Here is a 20,087-nt window from a genome sequence, read left to right on the forward strand (position 1 = left end):
CTCTTGTGATCTATAGGCTCTGTCGAGACATGTTGGAGCTTATTTGAATAAGAGAAATGTCATTACATTTTAGACTTCTTTTTTGAAGACATTTTGGATTCAACTCAAAAGTTATTGTATAATAGACGGAAAGGTTTCTTTATATAACGTTTACTGTCAAGACTGACGGCCCTGTCCAATTTAGTGAACTGGTTCTGGGGTTTCTACAGGGCGGTCCAGTGCCAGTCTGTCCACGCAGACAAGAAATGATTCTGAAATGCTCAATGACCTTAATTCAGTTAAGTGCCATATCAGAATACCCAATGAAAGCCTTCATGATGAGGCAGAAAAAATAAGGGAACTGCACAACGGGGCAGTTTGAAATTATTTTGTGTCATTTGCTTAGCAACACACACAGATGGATAAACATGCAGTGAGTCACAGCAGAGAGGATGACTTCCAACAAGTTGAAGCCAAAATGAATGTCATGTTAACGTCATAGAAAGAGAACATGGACGTTGACCAACGTTTGGGCTGATGCTGGAAGTGGATTTCTTTATCAATAATCTTAATAAAAGAATAAATTAATGCTACTTGTCCACCAACAAACCAAATAGTGTAGCTCATATTTTGAATTGACTGTCTTAAAAAGTGACACTGCCATGCTACATGAATACTTTATCAATAATGTGGCAGCATTGAACATGTAATACTTTACTAAGTTGACGTCCTGGGAAAATGTGAGCAGCATGATCAGTAATAGTGGTTTTCAATGAAGAAAGTAAGATTATGATGACATAAGGACTTATTTTTTTACTGGTGTGCCCCAAAATTCAGAATTTCCCATCTGAAAGATATCAAACAAATCAAGTATGCAGTGAGCCATGCCCTTGTCTGTATTTCCTTGTTTGTGTTTTTGACAGCCTTGACTGATAGAATATTGCACTGAGACGCTGGTTGAGAAGGGTTGGACCAGCGCTAACAAGGCGGCTTGTTTCACGCTGTCAGTCAGGGCCCACAGTTCTCGTTAAACTGCTTCTCTGAAGTGATGGGAGGATGTGGTCGGGACAACACCAACCGCATTCTCATAGTAGCTTCACAATAACCTGACTTCTATGAACGTTTCTCATGAACATATTTGGTGCTGAGGGTGTGTATGCGTGTGTGCGTGCGTGTGTGTGTGTGTGTGATGAGGGGGTACAAGCTAATGGCACACTGAAACTGGCACGTTGAGACTTTGTTCCAAAATTGTATGTGCACAGTCTGAAAAAGTCAAGCTTGCAATCCAGGGTTGACAAAATAACACCTTTTGTAGATCTCTTAATTTGATGGTTGCTGAATGTTGAACTTTAGATGATACTCCACCCAAACTCTACACTCAGCCTCCCACTCTTCCTTCCACTAGTGGCAAGTTTTCAAGCACCAATAAATCCATAGATGTAGACATCCATGGTTTTGCTTTTCTAAACCCTCTCACTGTCCATTTGAATGCTGTAGTGTCAAACTGTTTAAAAAAAAAAAAAAAAAGATATTGCCAAATGTACTGGCTCTCTGTTTCCCCCAATTAAATGCAGAACGTCCTCCTATTTGGCAAAGTAATTTGTTTTTGAGACATGCTGAGAATATTGGTTTGAGTATTATGCTGCAGAAGTGGTTAGAGAATTATTTTTGGATGTCTTGATTCTTTGGAAAGTATTATAACTGACATGATTTGAAGTCGACCTCATTACCTGACCACATCCTCTTAATGAAAGATGAAACTACCAACATTCAAACCTTGGCAGTGTGATTGTCTAAGTCTTTGAATGGATTTTGGATGGAGAACAGTTCACCCCCAAATCAAAATACATATCTTTTACTCTCACCTGTTGTGCTATTTAACCATCTAGTTTGTTTTGCTACAAGTTTATTACATTTATCAGCCCTAGAGAAGTCTGCCATCTCTCAAATATGATGGAGCTAAATAGCTTTCGGGTTGAGCTGCTTGAAGTGGCAAAAAATACTTTTTAAAAACTCAACATCAGTGTCTCTTCCAGAAATCATGACCCAGTTGTTTCATGTTAGAACTACACCTGCCAACCATATCACCATGCAGAACGAAGAGGAAATTTACTCATGGACAAGAGGCTAGCTTTCTAAAGTAGCTAACAGTACAGTTGATCAGATTGCCACTTAGTGCCATTATACTGTATTTGAGAGGGGGCAGACATATCTGTGGATGGTATCTCTAAAACTTGGCAGCTAACAAAACAATCTAGATGGATAAAATAGCATTGCAGGAAAGAGGAAAAATAGGTATTTTATGATTTTGGAGTGAACAGATGACCTCCTTCTTCTCTCCAGAAATAGAGTTGTACAGTGATAACCTTCACTATGGTGGTAAGTTTCCTGTTTGTTTGTTTGTTGGGTTGTTTGTTTTGAGGTCAGTGGAATGTTTTTATAACTTGCAAATTGAGCAATGGACCAAGACGCAACTGATTATGGTTTGATGTGGATCCAAAATGTTGTTCAACTATATCTTTGACATTTTCTCATGCACTACTCTTTTTGATATAAAGTAATTTGCTCCATAACTGCCTGTCACCATTGTTCAGATATAAAAATTCCAGACATTCTAGCAGCCTTGCTAGAGATATGCACACTTTTTTGCTTTGTAGTTTGAATTTACTTTCCATGCAGTTAAAATATCAAAGACGTGAGGTAGTTAAACTGCTGCATGAAGCATTAAGCAGCATATGTTTGGATTACATTGTGACTATGCAATACTAAAGCAGTTACACATAGCTTGAGTTATGGTTTAGGTGTTTACTAGTCCATTTAAACTCTGTCTTTACAAGTAAATTGTGACCGTGTTGTATGTGGGTGGCCAGTGGCAGGAGAAATAATGAGCCAATGACCACACTTTGTTTCCCAGCTCACGTCTCACCTCAGATGCTCTTGAACAAAGGGGAACTTTCCGTTGCTTGGTAAATAACACTTATTTCACAGCTCTGGTAGGAGAAGAAAACAAACTCAGTTTGTGATATCACCCTGTTAAAAGGGAAAACAATATGGTATTAATTATGGTGGACCAGATTTGCTGTGAGACCAAGACAAGTTTCACCATGGGATTCATCATATTGTATCATATCATTTTCTCTGACTCAACGGCAGTTCAGCCTGCATAACTCAGATGAGACCAGTGCCTCACAGCCCAAGGTGTGATGTGAATTATATAATACATCTAATTTGATGAGCTTGATTTGCATCACCTCTAAAAGGATAACACTATGTTTGCTCTGGTTGTGGCAACGGCAAAATAAAGTGAAATCAACGGCACAGACTTAATTTGTACCGGTTCTTCTTTATTTCAAATGAAACCGTTAGGAGAGTCAGTATCACATTTGAATTCACCTTTTTAATGTGTCTTAGAGATGAACCTCCCCTTGCACTACCAATTGCTTTCTCTGCCAAAGAGTGCATATAAACAATCTCATATTTCAATGTCAGAAAGTTTCCACAGATCATCTTTGCACGCTACATTTTGTAAACCTGCATTCACAGTTGACAGTAATGATTTTAGATCAGGTTTCCCACAGTTTTAAGACTTGGCACAGTTGAAGGGGTCAGTGTTAGGTTTTAGATTCACTTTGAATATATTGACATTAAGTGCTATGAGAGAGCTTTTCCTTGAGCAAAATTATTGCACTGATTAAATGTTATATCATCGCTTTCGGTAAAAGTTCTGACGCTTTAAATACGTCTACTGTATACTAAGTACTTTGTACTGCACACTGTCAATGCTAATGTAGTCATCAGTGTTCACCATGTTTATAAATAGCTCCCAAACGGTGCTGTTTCCATCTGGCCTACTGATTAATTGTGGTGAATACTGCTGTATATGCTCTGTCATTGGGAGTACCTTGATTCAGTTGGGTAGATGTAGTCATTGCTTGCCCTATTTTGTATACCCAAGTAGAGGATTGAGGTAGGGAAAAGTGGGGAATGCAGTGTGAGACTGATCTCTCCTGAACCGACTGTTAAAGTAGTTTTGAGCAAGAAAGTTTACAATATTCACATTGAGCAGCTATGTTCAACATATTCCCCTGGGTTGATAAAGATGGGGGGAAAAATCTACAGCACATTTTCCTTTCCTGAAGTTGGTAACATTAAGTTCCTATCATTAATATGACAATACAAATGTAGTTCATATTGCTAAACGTTGTCTAATTAATTAGTTAATTAATTCATCAGTTAGCCTAACTGTGCCAACCACAGAGTGTTGTTAAAGCAAACTTGTTTTGTGTACTACTTCTGGAGGGGACTTGCTGGCTACATCGTTGAGCAATGAAGTTTGCATTCTTGAGTCCAGTCCTGTTGTCGAAACCAATGACACTGGTAGTTGATGGGGTAATTTGTTAAAGTTCGGAGCACAGCTATCCTTGATGTAGGGACCTGCCGCTGTCTCACATTCACTCTTTGTGGCTGCATGTGTTCAAGGCGACTCTCGGCAGCACTCAGTCGCTCACCTGAATAATTGCCTATTCATTCAACAGCTCAGGTGTCACTGATTTACACAAGTGCTGCTTGCCTCGCCCAGTTATTTCAAGGGTAGCTCAAATGACTTGGCAGTGATTACAGCGCTGCCACATTAATGGGAAAGGCGGTTTGGTGCCCTTGCGGGGAGTTGAATTAATATTTTACTGAATTAAGCAATGAAGAACAGAAGGAAGAATACATATTTTAACAATTGATTAATCCTTTGACAGACTTTCAGGAAGAAGTTGATGGTTCTTGCATCTTGGATATGACAAATTGAGTGCCTTTCCTCATCCTAAAATTACAGCTAACTAATTATCTTTGGGTGTTAGACTGTTGGTTGGACATTAATCATGGTTTTAAGACATTGTGATGAGCTTTTTCCTAATTTTTACAGACCACATGATTGATATATTAATAAAAGAATAACTGTCTTATTACGCAGTTATGAATATAATAAGCCGTACTGTTGGCCAGCTCTTCTCTGTCCATCGTCTTATGAGAGCTTACATTTGAATAGGTTCTTTCGGCGGCACATCCTATGCACACTAAATATCTAGTTCAATCTTAAGAGGCTCCAAGTATGAATCGGCTAAACTGTTTTGCAATGATAACAATGTTGGCTGTTGAAATCTTGTGAAATTGACAGTTAATATGTTAATTGTGCTCATTGTGAGTGCAGGCACAGTGTTTGAAGCCTGCGTTCTGAAATGGTCTCATCATGGAAGCCTTATCAGATGCTGAGCTGTGCTGATGCCGTTCACTTTCTCCCCTGTTAGTCTGAACTGTGACATGACAGTTCTGCTTGATCATTGAAGTCTGATCAGAATGTGAATAAGATCGTTTTGAGCAATTGCAGTGTTGACCTGACTTGAATAATGTATAAATGCTTTGAAGTTTGACCTGATTGAACAATTAAGGGGTGCACACTGTGCTGCACAGCTGTTGTATTGCATTACCAAATCAATAAACGGGTACACTGTATTAGGAACAGTTTGTAGTTGTGTTTGGTGAGGCTCAATTTGATTGTGAGTATGCTAACTGTGTTTAACAGTGTTCTGTGCAAGTGCTTTGTAGACTGGGCTAACTGTAAGATGTATTAATATGCATGGTTCCTCACTGTGAGCCACAGCTGTAAATACATGAGAATGACCTTTGTCAGTCAAGTAAGCTGGCCCTATAAACACCAAACCACTTATCACACCTGAAGTAAAATGGCAGTCTAACTAATGTCATTCTCAAATGCTTACTTTCTTTTAGACTAGTGAAATGATGTAGAAGCAGTGCCAGTAGTCTGAGACATATTTCTCTGTAGTACCAGCATTCCCAGATGCAGCAGTTGACATCTCAGGGTTCTCCTTGTTCGAACTGCAGCATGGAAAAGTCTTATGCATGTTTGCTTTTGTGTTTTCAGAGTATGAAGTTCACCCACACACTAATAAGGGTGCCCTCAACAGCTCTACACTTCAGCACAAATAGTTGCAGATCAAGGTTTATTTGTGGGTGTTGAACCCAGAGGGGGAACTGTGAAGATCTGACATCCAGGATTAATACTTGAGGTTTGACTACAGAATTGGTCTCACATGCTCAGGATGAGTCATTACTGCAGTGATCTGGGTTCGACCTGGACCCTTTGCTGCATGTCAACCCTATCATCTCTCCTGATTTTCTCACTTTGCTCAGCCATCACTATCCACAAACTCAAAGAAAGAAAGAAAAATACTTTGAAAATGATATTTGTGTTATGATAAAATTATATGGTGAGATGAGTAATTGGTAAATTATACTGTTGATTCATTTTCTAGCCTAGTCTTTACCTGAGGAAAGTGTAGGTCTACTTGTCGTGACATTGTTATTACAGCACAAATCTCTCCACTGTGGCCATCTCCAGTATCACTTGGGCTTTGCTGTGAGGATCAGTGGCTTTTAAGTTTTACCTGATGTATGGGTGTTTTGCACCATAGGCAGAGAGGTTTCGTATCCCATAGACCTAGCAGGGAAGACACAAGATTTATTTTTTTTGGTCTAATTATGGATTAAATAAATTGAGTGAAGAAGTGCAGATAATGGAAACACCCAAGTAAAGTACCTCGTGATTTGATGTAAATAAAAGTAGTTTTTTGTCTATTTATTACTCACAACCGGTTTCAGCCCTGAAAAAAAAAACAAAAAAACAAACATATTGGTTAATCCTTAGTGAAGGCAGCCCTTGGGTGTGCCCGTGTATAGTCAGAGGAGAGAAGCTGGAAAGCTGGTCTATTTTTCTGAAGCAGGCCCAACACACTGATTGAGAAATGACGTGCTCACCATGAAATGAGAAATGGTGCTAGTAATGTTGATGAAGGTTCTCATTACTCCAGGTCATGGTAACTCTGAGTGCTATATCATAGGCAGTTGGACCTGTTTCAGTTTCTTGAAGACGCTTCACCTCCCTTCAGTTCTGAAGAAGCCTCTTGGAAGTTAGAGGTGCTTGGAAGTGCTGGTAATGAGTCAAAATATAATTCTGCTTGGCTTGCTGGTTGACATATCTCTCAAGGTCTCATTATATTTTTTAATTCATGCTTGCCATAGAGATGTCAGGGAACCAGTTGTAGAGGGTGACATGGTTGATGGTTGAAGCTTGCTTGCAGGTCAAGTGGAACACACAGAGGAGAAAGTCCATGACATATTTTTCATTCATCTGATATCTGCAGGCCAAAGATCACAAATGATTTTCACAGGCTTATATTCATCAGCAGATTATTCCGTGTCATCCTCGCCAGAAACTAATTACTGCATGTGTGCATGTTCCTCTTCCCTATCCAGTATTTAAAGGAAACATATCAAATTCACATTTCTGTGAAGAGTAGAAGTGACCTGTTTCTGTCTGGCTGCATGTTGTGTAACTTCATTGACTGCCCAGCCTTTCCTCAAATAACGTGAAATGTTTGACTTGTGTGTCAGAGAAGGTATACAGCATGGCTCTTTAACCAGAGGTCACATTCTGCAACTTAATAACGCATCAAAAGTGTGAAAATGTACTTATTAATATTACTGAATTAACAAATGAATTTATTATAACTGTGGTTAATGGCTCAATCAATATTTGAGAACATCACAGGCTCTCTCCCAAAGCCTAGAGCCAAAAGTCTAAGAGCTGATGAATCCTGGAACAGATCCACAGAGAACAGTTTGGAGGAACATGGTGATGAACAATTAACTCTGAACACCTAAGGCAATTTTTCTCTGGTTAATGGTATATTTTCATTTTTCTGAACTGAATTACTGGCATAGAAAAGCTAAGTTTAAATTTCTGGGAAACTTCATGGTTTCAATGCTTTGATTGAAGTCCTCAGTTTTTAGCTTTAGGGAATAGATATTCATACTTAGAAATGGGCTCTTGTTTCTTGTGTGTTTGAACACACTAGTGTAATGCAGTAGATCATGTGGTCCTAAGAGAATCAGACAATCCAGCGACTGAAGGCAGGTACTCTTTTTATGCAACTGTACTTATTAGCCCACATGTGAGTTGGATTACATCAGCCAAAACCCCTGAAAGTCACAAACGCATGTCTGTCAAGTCACATACAAAATCATGATAATGAAACCTGTGCATGAAAAATGCAAATAGAGAACCAGTTAAGAACGGAAAGAAAAGTGCAATGAATCTTAAATTAAGGTCCCCTTTTTGATCTCAGCTCACATTGAATTTAAGTCACTGACAGGCTTTTAGTCACAATCAGAAATAAACATATCACTCTTATATTGATTGAGAGAATGGTAGATAATGGTAGATAAACTCCAAGGGCAGTTGCCCTCTTCACACTTCATTTGACTGGCTGATATCATATGGTACAGAACAGAAACAGCTGGGCGTTTTTACCAGGTTTAAACTCCTGTGGGATTTGACTTCACTGAAGCTAGAGAACAAAAAGTCTCTGTATGCTATTTCAATCACAACAAGCTGTTTACAGGAACATTGCTGAGACTTTAGAATACTTAATGCTGAATACCTGCAGTGTGTATTATGGTTGGCTTACTGTCTTATTATAAGGCCCTATTGTTTTTTGATCTTGATTTAAATAAGTATGATTTTCATTTATTTTCATAAGTACGTATTCAAATTGGAATCCATCTAAAGAGGTCTCACTGCGTTTAACAAACAAATAAAAAAAACATTTTTTGTTGCCGTTGACATAACAGTGCAATGTTTTTATCAAAACATGTTTTCCGTATATTCATTTCCTCTTCCTTGCTGTCGCCAGTAGAGTTTCTTTGTGACTCATTTAGTTCAAGTTTTTGTTGTTCCTTCAAAATCTTTTTCTGGCACTGTGTTACTCTCCCATGTCTTTTTCACACATTTCAGATTATTTTTAATCTAAGCCTCCTCTACCCGAAGAAAATTTCAGGTGGTATCAACACAGTCTTGTAGTTTGTTGATGCAACTTATTGAATGCTTGGTATGATTCAACAGGTCATCCTGCCAATTGGTATGCGGTGGAAAGGTTTTCATATTTGTGATTAGTTGCATGACTGAGGTTCTTACTACAGTCTACTACTACTACTTACTACTGTTCAATCTAAAGATTGTAAAGTTAGAATTAAAATGGTTTGCCAGCTAAAGTCCGCCTGTAGAGACGGACCAGTGAGAAGATTAGTCTCCTTGGTCAGCATGATGATGTTTAATGTCACTGGCAACCTCTGTAGTCTCATTTAGCCATTTGTTAGCAACTGCCCTTTTGAGACACGTAAAAGCTTTATCATTCACACCTGGGATATTAACTGATGAATTTTATCCTGTAGTGTGAAAATCTCCTAAACTTGTGTTAACCACAGAACTGATTTTAGGCATGTAATCGAATATCGATAAAAAAAAACCCCACTGATGTCGAGGCAAGGAAACCAGAAGTAAAAAATGCTTACCTATTCCTGGGTTTTAGTATGTTGGTGTTTGTCTCGTTGTCAGGTTAAAGCCATTAGTTAACCTCACCATCATTATTTTAAATAAGACCTCCATGGAGAGAAACTTCATTTTTGTGATCAAATCCTCACATATACCACTGTTTTTTTCACTCACTTACTAAAGAAGAGCCTCTTCAGGCTAACTGATTTCTAGTGTCGACGAGCTTCATAAGTCCTTTTGTTACGTACTCTTGGGCCGGACTGTTATTCTTGAAAAAGGTACATATCCCACTGTTAAAGCTGTGGAATATGTATGAGCCTCTTAGGTAACCATGCTGTGGCCTCAGCTTGCTTTGTAGCTAGCTGAGGAGACTTTCATGCAGTCTTGGGTCTTATCCAGAGTTAGAAAATGATTCAGCATTTGACTCTTGATATCAAGTGTTTGCATTGTGCCACAGGAAATGACAAATCTGAAATGTGTTTCCTGTTCCAAATACAATATGCACAGGATGTTGAAATTTAACTTGTTTTGTAACATAGATGTTGCATGTCATCATGAACAGGCATTAATGGTTAAAGTCAATAAGTAGGATGCATTATCATGGCATGTATATTTGAACAATAGAAATATTTTAGGCAAACACAAGGGGTGACATTTGTACCAATATGGTTGCTGTATTTGATTTTTATTCTTATTAAATTCTGTTCATTGAATAGCCTCGCCTTAATGCAAGTTGAAGGTGATCCGCATTGTTTGTTGTTGGAGATGTAGGAAGAACAGTGAAGCAGGGAGTAATGGGTCCCTTGACATGTCCTCAGTCCTACAGACGGTTCATAACCGCTCACTGAGCCAGAAAAAAATACAGGATTCAGTCCATTAGGGGATTCAGATTCCTATGGGATCAGTGGGAGGTTGGATATACTCTTGCCTTATTACTCACTTGCTTTCTCACTGTTTCATCCTGTGTTTCACTGTCTCTGTCTTACTGTTTCCTTCACTCACTCACTCACTCAGCACACACACTCAAAAAAACCAAACATATGGAAATAGTATGCAAAGGCAGAGTTATTTCCCTTGTCAAGGTTAGCCTGATGGGATTAGGCTTGTTATTATCTCTTTATTATGAAACCCCACAGAAATATCCAATATTCTTTTTGTGTTCTTTTTTCAAAAAATACCAGGGGTTTTCTTTTCTGAATATACCCAAGATGAAAAATAAACCCTGTAATGGAGTATGAGCACTGTTATGCAAAAAAATCTCTCAACAGAGAAAGAAACTTTCACCTTTATTCCCTGACATTTTATAAAAAATACATAATCACAAGTTTCAATAAAAGTAATGGGTAACAGTGTGTTGTGGATGTTTCCTACTGTAAAGGCAATGTTGGTGACAGTGCTAATTAACACAAAATGCCAGTTACACATTGAGTGGGAAATGGATAAGGTTGTTGATCAATACCAGTATATCAATAGACTCAGCGTGTATTTTCTAGTGTACTGCTGTCATTTCTGGCTTTTGAAATGTACTTCCCAGCTCACACTTGTATAACAAACTGTCTCTGCCATGTGGAATTTAACTACACTTCCAATCAGACTTGATAATGGCTCATAAATAATGGCTCATAAATCCTTAAAAGCAATGAGTCTTATTTTTTTGCTGCCTCGATCTTCGGAGGAAACATCAAGGTCTTAATTGAGGATGTACTGCTGACATTACTTTGACATTTCAGGTCCTCCCATTTTAAAGCTTGTTTTGGAGCTGAGCTCTGGTGTGGCTAATAAAGAAGTCTATATCATGGTTCACTTTGAAGATAGAGTCCATGTTGAACTGAGATTAACAGAGATGATAAGCGATATTTCTATCTAGAAGAATATTTACCCTGTAAAGAAAATATCTGATGGTACTATAAATACACAGTCTGATGATGGTGATCTCTCATTATGAAGCACCATTTAAGGAAAAATCAAACTTTACTTATTGCAAAAGAAAACACCCTGGCCCGTCTGACTTCCACCAGTGGCATAAATGGGACTGTTACATAAGAAACGGTCTCCTCAGGAAATAATAACAAATGCTAAGACAGAGATGGGAGTGTACAGTATTGTTTCTTGCTCTGTTAAAGGAAGCGGAGGGAAATCCTGAGGAGAATGCCCGGCATGGCGGCCCTGGCAATATAGCAGGAAACTAACATTTCAAAAAGTAAGATGTGACTGTAAGTCGAGGTCAACATGAAGACCACATTCTTGCTCAGATCATAAGGATTATCTGCAGTCATGCATTTAGATTTTAAGCTCCCCTGTGATAAAATGTACTGTCCTTGACCAGCAGACTGAAAAAGAATGTGATTCTTATGTTTACATTTTACTTGACACAGTCCATACATGGAGAGGTGTAGGATTCTACCAATCAGAATAAATCTGTCAGTCTGTGTGTTTTGCAATACTCCAACACACAGATGGGATTTATGATTAATTCATTTGGAGAGGTTATTACATAATATTATTTGGCCTTCTGTGATTTCATAATTGCCCACTTGCAGACGTCCCTGGATCTGTGTGATAAAATGTTTATTATTTGACTGTAATGTTTTTCATGTTGGGGAGGACTTTGTTTAAACCTCCTTAGCGTCCGTCCTCCTCTGTACAACCATGTTGCTTAAGTCTTGTATCTCATCTACTTTGATGTCTTCGTTGTGCAAATAAACAATATGACTGATACTGTGCTGTTAGCAGCAGGCTCTACTAGTAGTCAGGATCCATCTTTTTTGCTGCATCCTGTCCAATTGCATGGTGTAGGCACAGCTAATCCCTGTGTATCTCTAACAACAACTGCTGAGCTGTGATAGTGGTGAGACCACAGGGGAAACCGTAAGCAGACAGAAATGAGCGATTGTGATGAAACTGCTTCAAAAATACAAAAAAGTGGTTCTGTGAAAAATGATAGCTAAACTTCTTAACGTTGTCAAATTTATCATTATTAAAGCTGTCAGCTGGATGGTTGAAGTGAACGGAGGAAGATGTAATGTCAGAGGGAGGATGTGTGAAAGCACCTATATACATTTATAGGCATGCAGATATAGGGACATGTAAATCATACATGAAGCTCATCGTTCCTGTTATTAAATCAGATTGACAGTGATATTTATGTGCACTAGTTCATTCAGTATGTGAGGTATGCATATCTCAGCCTGATTACATAAGAGGCTGGGAAGGTTTCGAGCATTTCATTAAACCCCAAAGGAAAGTTGAGATCAAGGGTTTCTGCTGGAGTGCTGCATAAGGTATTCTGAACTTGGCAACATCATATAGTTGACAAAATGATGCATTCCCTTTGTATAAAGTGGTACCATTAGGCTGCCACATGATGATTAACAAGGGTGTGGGTTTGGCTGTTGCTAAAATTGTGAAAGGAGTTTAAATAATCCAAAGTATAAAATGATGCCCTTGTGCTGAAGGAACCTGCTGCAGTGGAAAGAGCAGGGTTCATTGAAAATGTCAGGAATGTGGCTGCTGAAGATGACTAGATTTGTGTGGGCGATATTCTCCTGAGGGAGATATTCTGTTGTATCTCCATAATGTACACTGACAGGTACCTTAAGTCACCGAACAAAGTTGCTGCTGTGATTCTGCTCAGAAAATTTTCGGAGGGAACAAAGAGGGGGCAGGAAGGAGGGACATGACCTGCAAACAGAATATCAGAGCAGGCAGCATATTGTGTTCTGTTGTGCAGTTCTGTAAGGATGATATTTACCTGAATTTGGTTTACATATGGAAAGCCTGAAGGAAGAATATTCAATTCTGACTCCTATGAGTGACATTTGTCAGACTTTGAATAGTGAAGTGAAGTCAGTCACACATTATAGTCCTTTTAAGGGGCACACAAAGACTTGGTTACAAGCTTATCACTCAATGTTTATTTGGAGTGCAATTGTTACATCATGACTTTATTTGTCACTCACTATCTATGGAAGGATTTTTAATTATGCATTATGTTCTTTTTCTCTGCAGGATGGCTCAAGACAGCGTAAAGAAAGAAAGAAGACCGTATCATTCAGCAGCATGCCCACTGAGAAGAAAATTAGCAGTGCAAGTGACTGTATTAATGCAATGGTGGATGGCTCAGAGCTGAAGAAAGTGCGATCCAATTCGCGCATTTACCACCGCTACTTTCTCCTTGATGCCGACATGCAGTCTTTGAGATGGGAGCCCTCAAAGAAGGAATCAGAAAAGGCCAAAATTGATGTAAAATCCATCAAGGAGGTTCGGACAGGAAAAAATACAGACACTTTTAGAACTAATGGAACCTATGATCAGATATCAGAGGACTGTGCTTTCTCTATCATCTTTGGGGAGAACTATGAGTCCCTGGACTTGGTGGCAAACACCGCAGATGTAGCCAACATATGGATTACAGGGCTAAGGTACCTGATCTCCTATGGAAAACATACCTTGAACATGATAGAGAGCAGTCAGAACAACATGCGCTCATCTTGGCTAGGTGAACTATTTGATGAGGCAGATGGTAACAACAGCAAACAAATAACAATATGTGCTGCTGTGCAGCTAGTCAAAAAGTTGAGCCCAGGACTTAAAAATGTGAAAATAGAACTTAAGTTCAAGGAGCTTCACAAAGCTAAGGACAAAGCAGGTTCTGATGTCACAAAAGAGGAGTTCATTGAGGTCTTTCACGATCTTTGCACCAGACCAGAAATTTATTTTCTCTTTGTTCAGTTCTCCAGTAACAAAGAATTTCTGGATACCAAGGACTTAATGATATTTCTGGAGGCAGAGCAGGGAATGGCACAAGTCAGTGAAGACACCAGCTTAGAGGTCATTCAAAAATATGAACCGTCTAAAGAGGGCCAGTTCAAGGGTTGGCTTTCGCTTGATGGGTTCACCAACTATGTTATGTCTCCAGAGTGCCATATATTTGACCCTGAACAAAAAACAGTATGCCAAGATATGAACCAGCCCTTGTCCCACTATTACATCAACGCCTCCCACAACACATACCTGATAGAAGACCAGTTTAGAGGTCCATCAGATGTGACAGGGTATATCCGTGCCCTAAAGATGGGCTGCCGCAGTGTAGAGCTAGATGTGTGGGATGGGCCTGATAATGAACCTGTTATTTACACTGGTCACACAATGACATCACAGATTGTTTTTCGCAGCGTCATTGATGTCATCAACAAGTATGCTTTTGTTGCATCTGAATTTCCACTGATCTTGTGTTTAGAAAACCATTGCTCCCTAAAGCAGCAGAGAGTCATGTTTCAGCATCTAAAGAAGATCCTTGGAGACAAGATCCAGCTTGATCCTCCAAAACCTGAGGACTGCTACCTCCCCTCTCCCTTTGAACTGAAGGGAAAGATCCTGCTGAAGGGTAAGAAACTGAGCACGAACTGCACTGGTTCTGAAGGTGAGGTGACAGATGAAGACGAGGGGGCAGAGATGTCTCAAAGGATGAGCATAGAGTCTGCTGAACAACAGACTATCGCAGCCAAGAAATTCCAGCTGTCGAAGGACCTCTCTGATCTGGTGACTTTGTGTAAGTCTGTTGAGTTCAAAGATTTCCCAACATCTTTCCAGAGCCAGAAGCAATGGGAGCTTTGCTCTTTCAATGAAGTGTTTGCAAGTCGCTGCGCCAGTGACTTCCCAGGTGACTTTGTCAACTACAACAAGAAGTTCCTAGCCCGGGTTTACCCTAGCCCCATGCGGATTGACTCCAGCAACATGAATCCACAAGATTTCTGGAAGTGTGGTTGCCAGATTGTGGCAATGAACTACCAGACTCCTGGCCTGATGATGGATTTGAACATCGGATGGTTCCGTCAGAATGGGAACTGCGGCTATGTGCTACGTCCAGCGATCATGAGGGAGCAGGTTTCATATTTTAGTGCCAACACTAAAGATTCAGTGCCTGGTGTTTCTCCACAGCTCTTACACATCAAGATCATCAGTGGACAAAACTTCCCAAAACCTAAAGGCTCAGGTGCCAAAGGAGACGTAGTCGACCCCTATGTGTATGTGGAAATACACGGAATTCCTGCTGACTGTGCTGAACAAAGGACTAAAACTGTCAACCAGAATGGGGACAACCCTCTGTTTGATGAGAGCTTTGAGTTTCAGATAAATCTCCCCGAGCTCGCAATGGTGCGCTTTGTGGTGCTAGACGACGACTATATTGGTGATGAGTTTATCGGCCAGTATACAATCCCCTTTGAGTGTCTCCAGCCAGGTTTTCGCCATGTACCGCTACAATCTCTAACAGGGGAGGTTCTGCCACATACCTTGTTGTTTGTTCATGTGGCCATAACCAATCGAAGAGGAGGCGGCAAACCACACAAAAGGGGACTGTCTGTACGAAAGGGCAAGAGGAGTAGAGAGTATGCCAGCATGAGAGTGCTATTGATCAAGGCTGTGGATGATGTCTTCAAAACAGCCCAGCTGCCACTGAGGGAGGCAACAGACCTCAGAGAAAACATGCAGGTAAGACATTTAAAATACTACTGAGCCAACAAAATCACCAGAAATACTCTGTGGTAACTGTACTACTTCTTTTCCCATCTTCAGCATGAGAATGTGTTTTTCTGTGAAAGGTTACTCAAGAAAATGTAACCTCAAGTCAAGTATAGATTATAACCAGATTTACTACAAGAAAATCTCAAGCATTTAAAAAAATGCTTCCACTTTGGAAAAGGAAACACAAAACCACCAGGCTTGGCTGAATTAGTTTTAATCTAACCCGTATGTGTTTTGGAATAGTCAAAACAGATGCAAGAGACAAAGTGAGAAGACAATATGATGACATTCCCATTTAAAGAAAAAAAAAAAAAATAGGGCCACGTAAATGATATTCATCACTTCTAATGCAGCAAGTAACAGTTGACTGAAAAAGGTAACAGTCTTTTTGGAATCATTATATTTCATGATGTTCAAATTACTGCAGCTACAACAGAGAATAAACATGGCCTTTAGCAAGCCGTTTTAGCCACAGTGCTAGCTATTTTTATTGGCCCACAATCAAGTGTCATCTTGAACCTTTTTTTTCTGTCTTGACATTGAGCAAGCTATGTCACCACAGGGATCATCAAAACAGTCTTTCTTTTATGGTCACATTCAAGTCATACTTGTGGGACTTCTTTGAAGTCTCTCTAAAGAAATATGACAATGTGAGAAATGCTGTACTGGAGTGTCACAACAGTCTGGCTGGTCTCATGTTGTGTTTCTTCAGGCATTGTATTAGAATTTATTTTGGTAGACCTGTTTATATTGCAGTCATTGTGTGATAACAAGAAACTGGCCTTGAGACGATTACACATCTTGGCTGTCCTGTCACAGTTTGTCCCTCTGGTTGTTTATGCAGGGTTTAAATTTGGCCTTTCACAGGAAGGTTAGGATTTGTGTGATTGTGTGTGTGTTTGTTCAGTTTCCATGTGATACTGGTGTCAGTCCAAAAGGACTGAGTGTTTATGAGTAGCTGTTAATGAGTTTCATGTTAAAATGAAAGTTCTCACAAGTAATGATTGAGCCTCCAGCAACTTCCTCTTACAGGGCACTACTCTTTAGGGTTGTAGTTATTTGTTTAATTCCGATTGCTACCAGATTGTAGCAACATGGAGTATTAAGTCCCTCCTTTTTACTAATGGTTATAAGATTAGACGTGTTTTGCTTGGTATGCCAGTATATATCTGCATGCAAGCTCAGCTGTAATCTCTCCCTTCTCTCTGCAGAATGCCATTGTGTCCTTTAAAGAGCTCTGTGGCCTTTCAGCAGTGGCTAACCTGAAGCAGTGCATCTTGGCCCTTGCCCCAAGACTGACTGGACCCGAACACTGCCCCATTCTGGTGTTCAACCTCACTGACCAGTACCCTAACTTGGAGCCCCAAGGCCTGCTACCAGAGGTCCTCAAGAAAGTTGTCACCACGTATGAAATGGTAGGTGGCAGTCAGAGTTGTTCACTTTATTTGCGCAGTAATAATACCTGGAAGCACAAGTGGTACAGGCAGAAAAACTTTATAAATTACCATTATTATAAACACAAGAGGAAGATTTTACTTCCATTTTCCCATGGAGGTAAAATATAAAAAGTGGATTTTACTTTGAGTAATATAAAATAATAATGAGATCCAGTTCAGTGGACATGATTTAATCTGCTGATGTTCTGATGTTTCTTTTTTGTCTCCTCATGGTTTTTGTGTGGGCAGCAGTGCACAGCGAAAAAACTCAGCATTCCCATTTTATGAACTGTACTTTAAGGGGGATTTGGAAAGGGTGTTTTCTGTGTCTGTCTGTTTATCCATCCTTAAAAGAGAAAAAAAAACCAAGCACACTAGCTTTGAATTCAATTGAATCAATACCTTGGCTTTACTGGACTTAATTGGGACATACAGGGACGGTTAGGTAATGGGGGCTGGAGCTCTGTTAAGTAACAAAATCAATGTTCACAAGTTATGCAACATGCAATCGAGGCCATTCAGACAACAACATTATCCTTAACACATTGTGTTCTCATACATTGATTCTCAGCACATTTAAGCAAGTTGATTCTTCAACCTTTTTTCCAGGCAGGAGGCACAAATTCCTTGCAAAAATTCACTGGCCTAAGAAAGGAAACATCTGAATTACTGAATAATTTTGCATCCACCAATTAGAAGTTGTTTTATCAGATTTATCTCCATCCTTTTGGCTGTAGCTAGGGATGTGACAGTTCACCAATATGACGTGAAAGATACTACTTCACTGTTCCACGGACATCTGGAATGATCTAAATCTGTTGTGAACCGTTTGATGGCCTGATTTAAAGTTATGAATCAGTTGCGTGAAGCTGCTTTACTGCTATTTCCAAATAGTGTCTTCAAACTCTCATAAAAGTGGTTTCAAGGTCAGTGCAAGACTGTCGCGACAACCAGGTAAAAACAAAAGCAACGTGTCCGACAATGCCAGTACATTTACAATGCAACTTCAAATCTAAAATCAAAAGGTTGGAAAAGAATTGCATTTTGTAAGGAGGATGGAAAGTTGGACAGAAAGCTTGTAAACTTTGTAGAACAGCCTTTAAGTACAGTGGTAGCACAACCATGTGTTCACCTGGTGAGATAGCCTGGTGAAACCTGTGCAGATGACACGGATGCTAGAAAAGCTAGCACTAGCAAGAACACGAAAGTCAAAGACGCTAGAATCTTGGCACCAAGATTAAACACTTTGTCCACCCACAGTTTAGTCACAACGTAATCGCAACGTCTATAGCCTGTTTTCTTGCTAAAGACTTACGACTTACGAATCGTATTGTTACATAATAAAGTATTGTTGCTTAATCGCATCGTAGCCCATGTATCTAGATACGTCTACTCCTAGTTGTAGCATGATGTCCCCAGAATATTTATTAAAATCCCCTAAGATTAGATTTAGTGTTTATCATCAGTGTCTGTCCCAGTTCCAGATGATAATGGTGTTACATATTTACATTATGTATAGAGCGAGAACACACTGTAAGGAGAAAATATATTGGTGAGAGCAAACATGGTGTTGCTAGCATTGTGTTGATGTTCTTTTTTTTTGCACATAACGAGAGGTGCAGAGCGATGTTCGAAATTTCACATGTAATTTAAGAAGCAGTGTTTGTTTTATGGTGCATTTCATCCCTTGAGACTGAAATATGAACATCTGAGGAAGGGGATGATGCTGAGAGACTTGGATGCAGACCGATTAAGGTGACCCCTCTGCTCTATTCAGACTCTGGAGTGGAGGGCTAGTTAATTGGTCATGATGGAAAGCGCGCCAGCAAAATTGAATTGGATGGAAGAAAGGGGAAATTGACGGGTGTTTGGGGACCGAAATCGAATAAATTAAGCGCAAGGGCTTAAGTGGTTTGAGGCTGCAGGCCTTGATCATCAGCATAGTGCCAGAGGAGACGGGGAGCAGGAAGGTGCACAGCTGAAGGGGAGCTGACGGGTACAGAGGCATAAATGAAACGAGGAGAGCCAAACTTAAAGACTTGTAAATAATGTATGAAACAGTACAATTAGAAATTCAGGCACTGTGTCAAAATCCACCAGTGGGAGTAGCCAGGCTTTCGCTTCCTAATTGGCAAAAATAGAATCTGGGTCTCAATCCCTGTCCATTTGTGCGTAGCAAGAAGGGTGGGGAGACTCAGTATGATGCCAGCTTGTGGTCTTAGATAATATGGTCTGATTTCTTTTTTGTTCACAACGGATAAAGTCAGAGCACTGTCTGTAAATGAAGATGAGTTGGGCATGTACAATCTCTCAAACACTGGACCAAGGAGGATACAGAACTCATCTTAGTCATTGTTTTGTTTCACAGTAACAAATATTATCTTTTCCATGGCACTTAGGTATAATACATATAAATACTCGTATGTATTATTATTCATCCTCACATTTCCAATGGCTTTGGATTCATAATGAAGGTATGTTGTGTTCAAAAAGATTTCCCCTTTATTTTTTACTTGCTACGTGCATAGTGGTATTGCTAAGCTAACAGCACCTCAAAAATAAATGAGCATTTGAATCTTTTGTTAAACTGGGATAATGATAATAGAACCAAACATACCACTTACAAGAGATAGTCTTTAGTGTGCAAATGGGGCAAAGTCCACCCACTTACCTTAAAATGTTCCTTTAAATACATTTGAGATGCTGCGTCTGCCACCAAGATGGTAATTTCTTCTCCCATCAGGGAA

The 20,087-nt window shown here is 39.6% G+C and overlaps 1 protein-coding gene across 1 annotated transcript in view; it reads left to right on the forward strand.

Annotated features, from left to right (window-relative positions):
- The window catches only part of plcl2 (phospholipase C like 2), a 40,786-nt gene that overhangs the window by 4,232 nt on the left and 16,467 nt on the right, over positions 1-20,087 (forward strand). The window contains exons 3-4 of the mRNA XM_030393677.1: positions 13,388-15,871; positions 17,116-17,319. Coding sequence (XP_030249537.1) covers positions 13,388-15,871; positions 17,116-17,319 — 2,688 coding nt within the window. The remainder of the gene's footprint in view (positions 1-13,387; positions 15,872-17,115; positions 17,320-20,087) is intronic.

Source organism: Sparus aurata, chromosome 17 (assembly GCF_900880675.1).
Source record: "Sparus aurata chromosome 17, fSpaAur1.1, whole genome shotgun sequence".
Taxonomy (NCBI): Eukaryota; Metazoa; Chordata; class Actinopteri; order Spariformes; family Sparidae; genus Sparus; species Sparus aurata.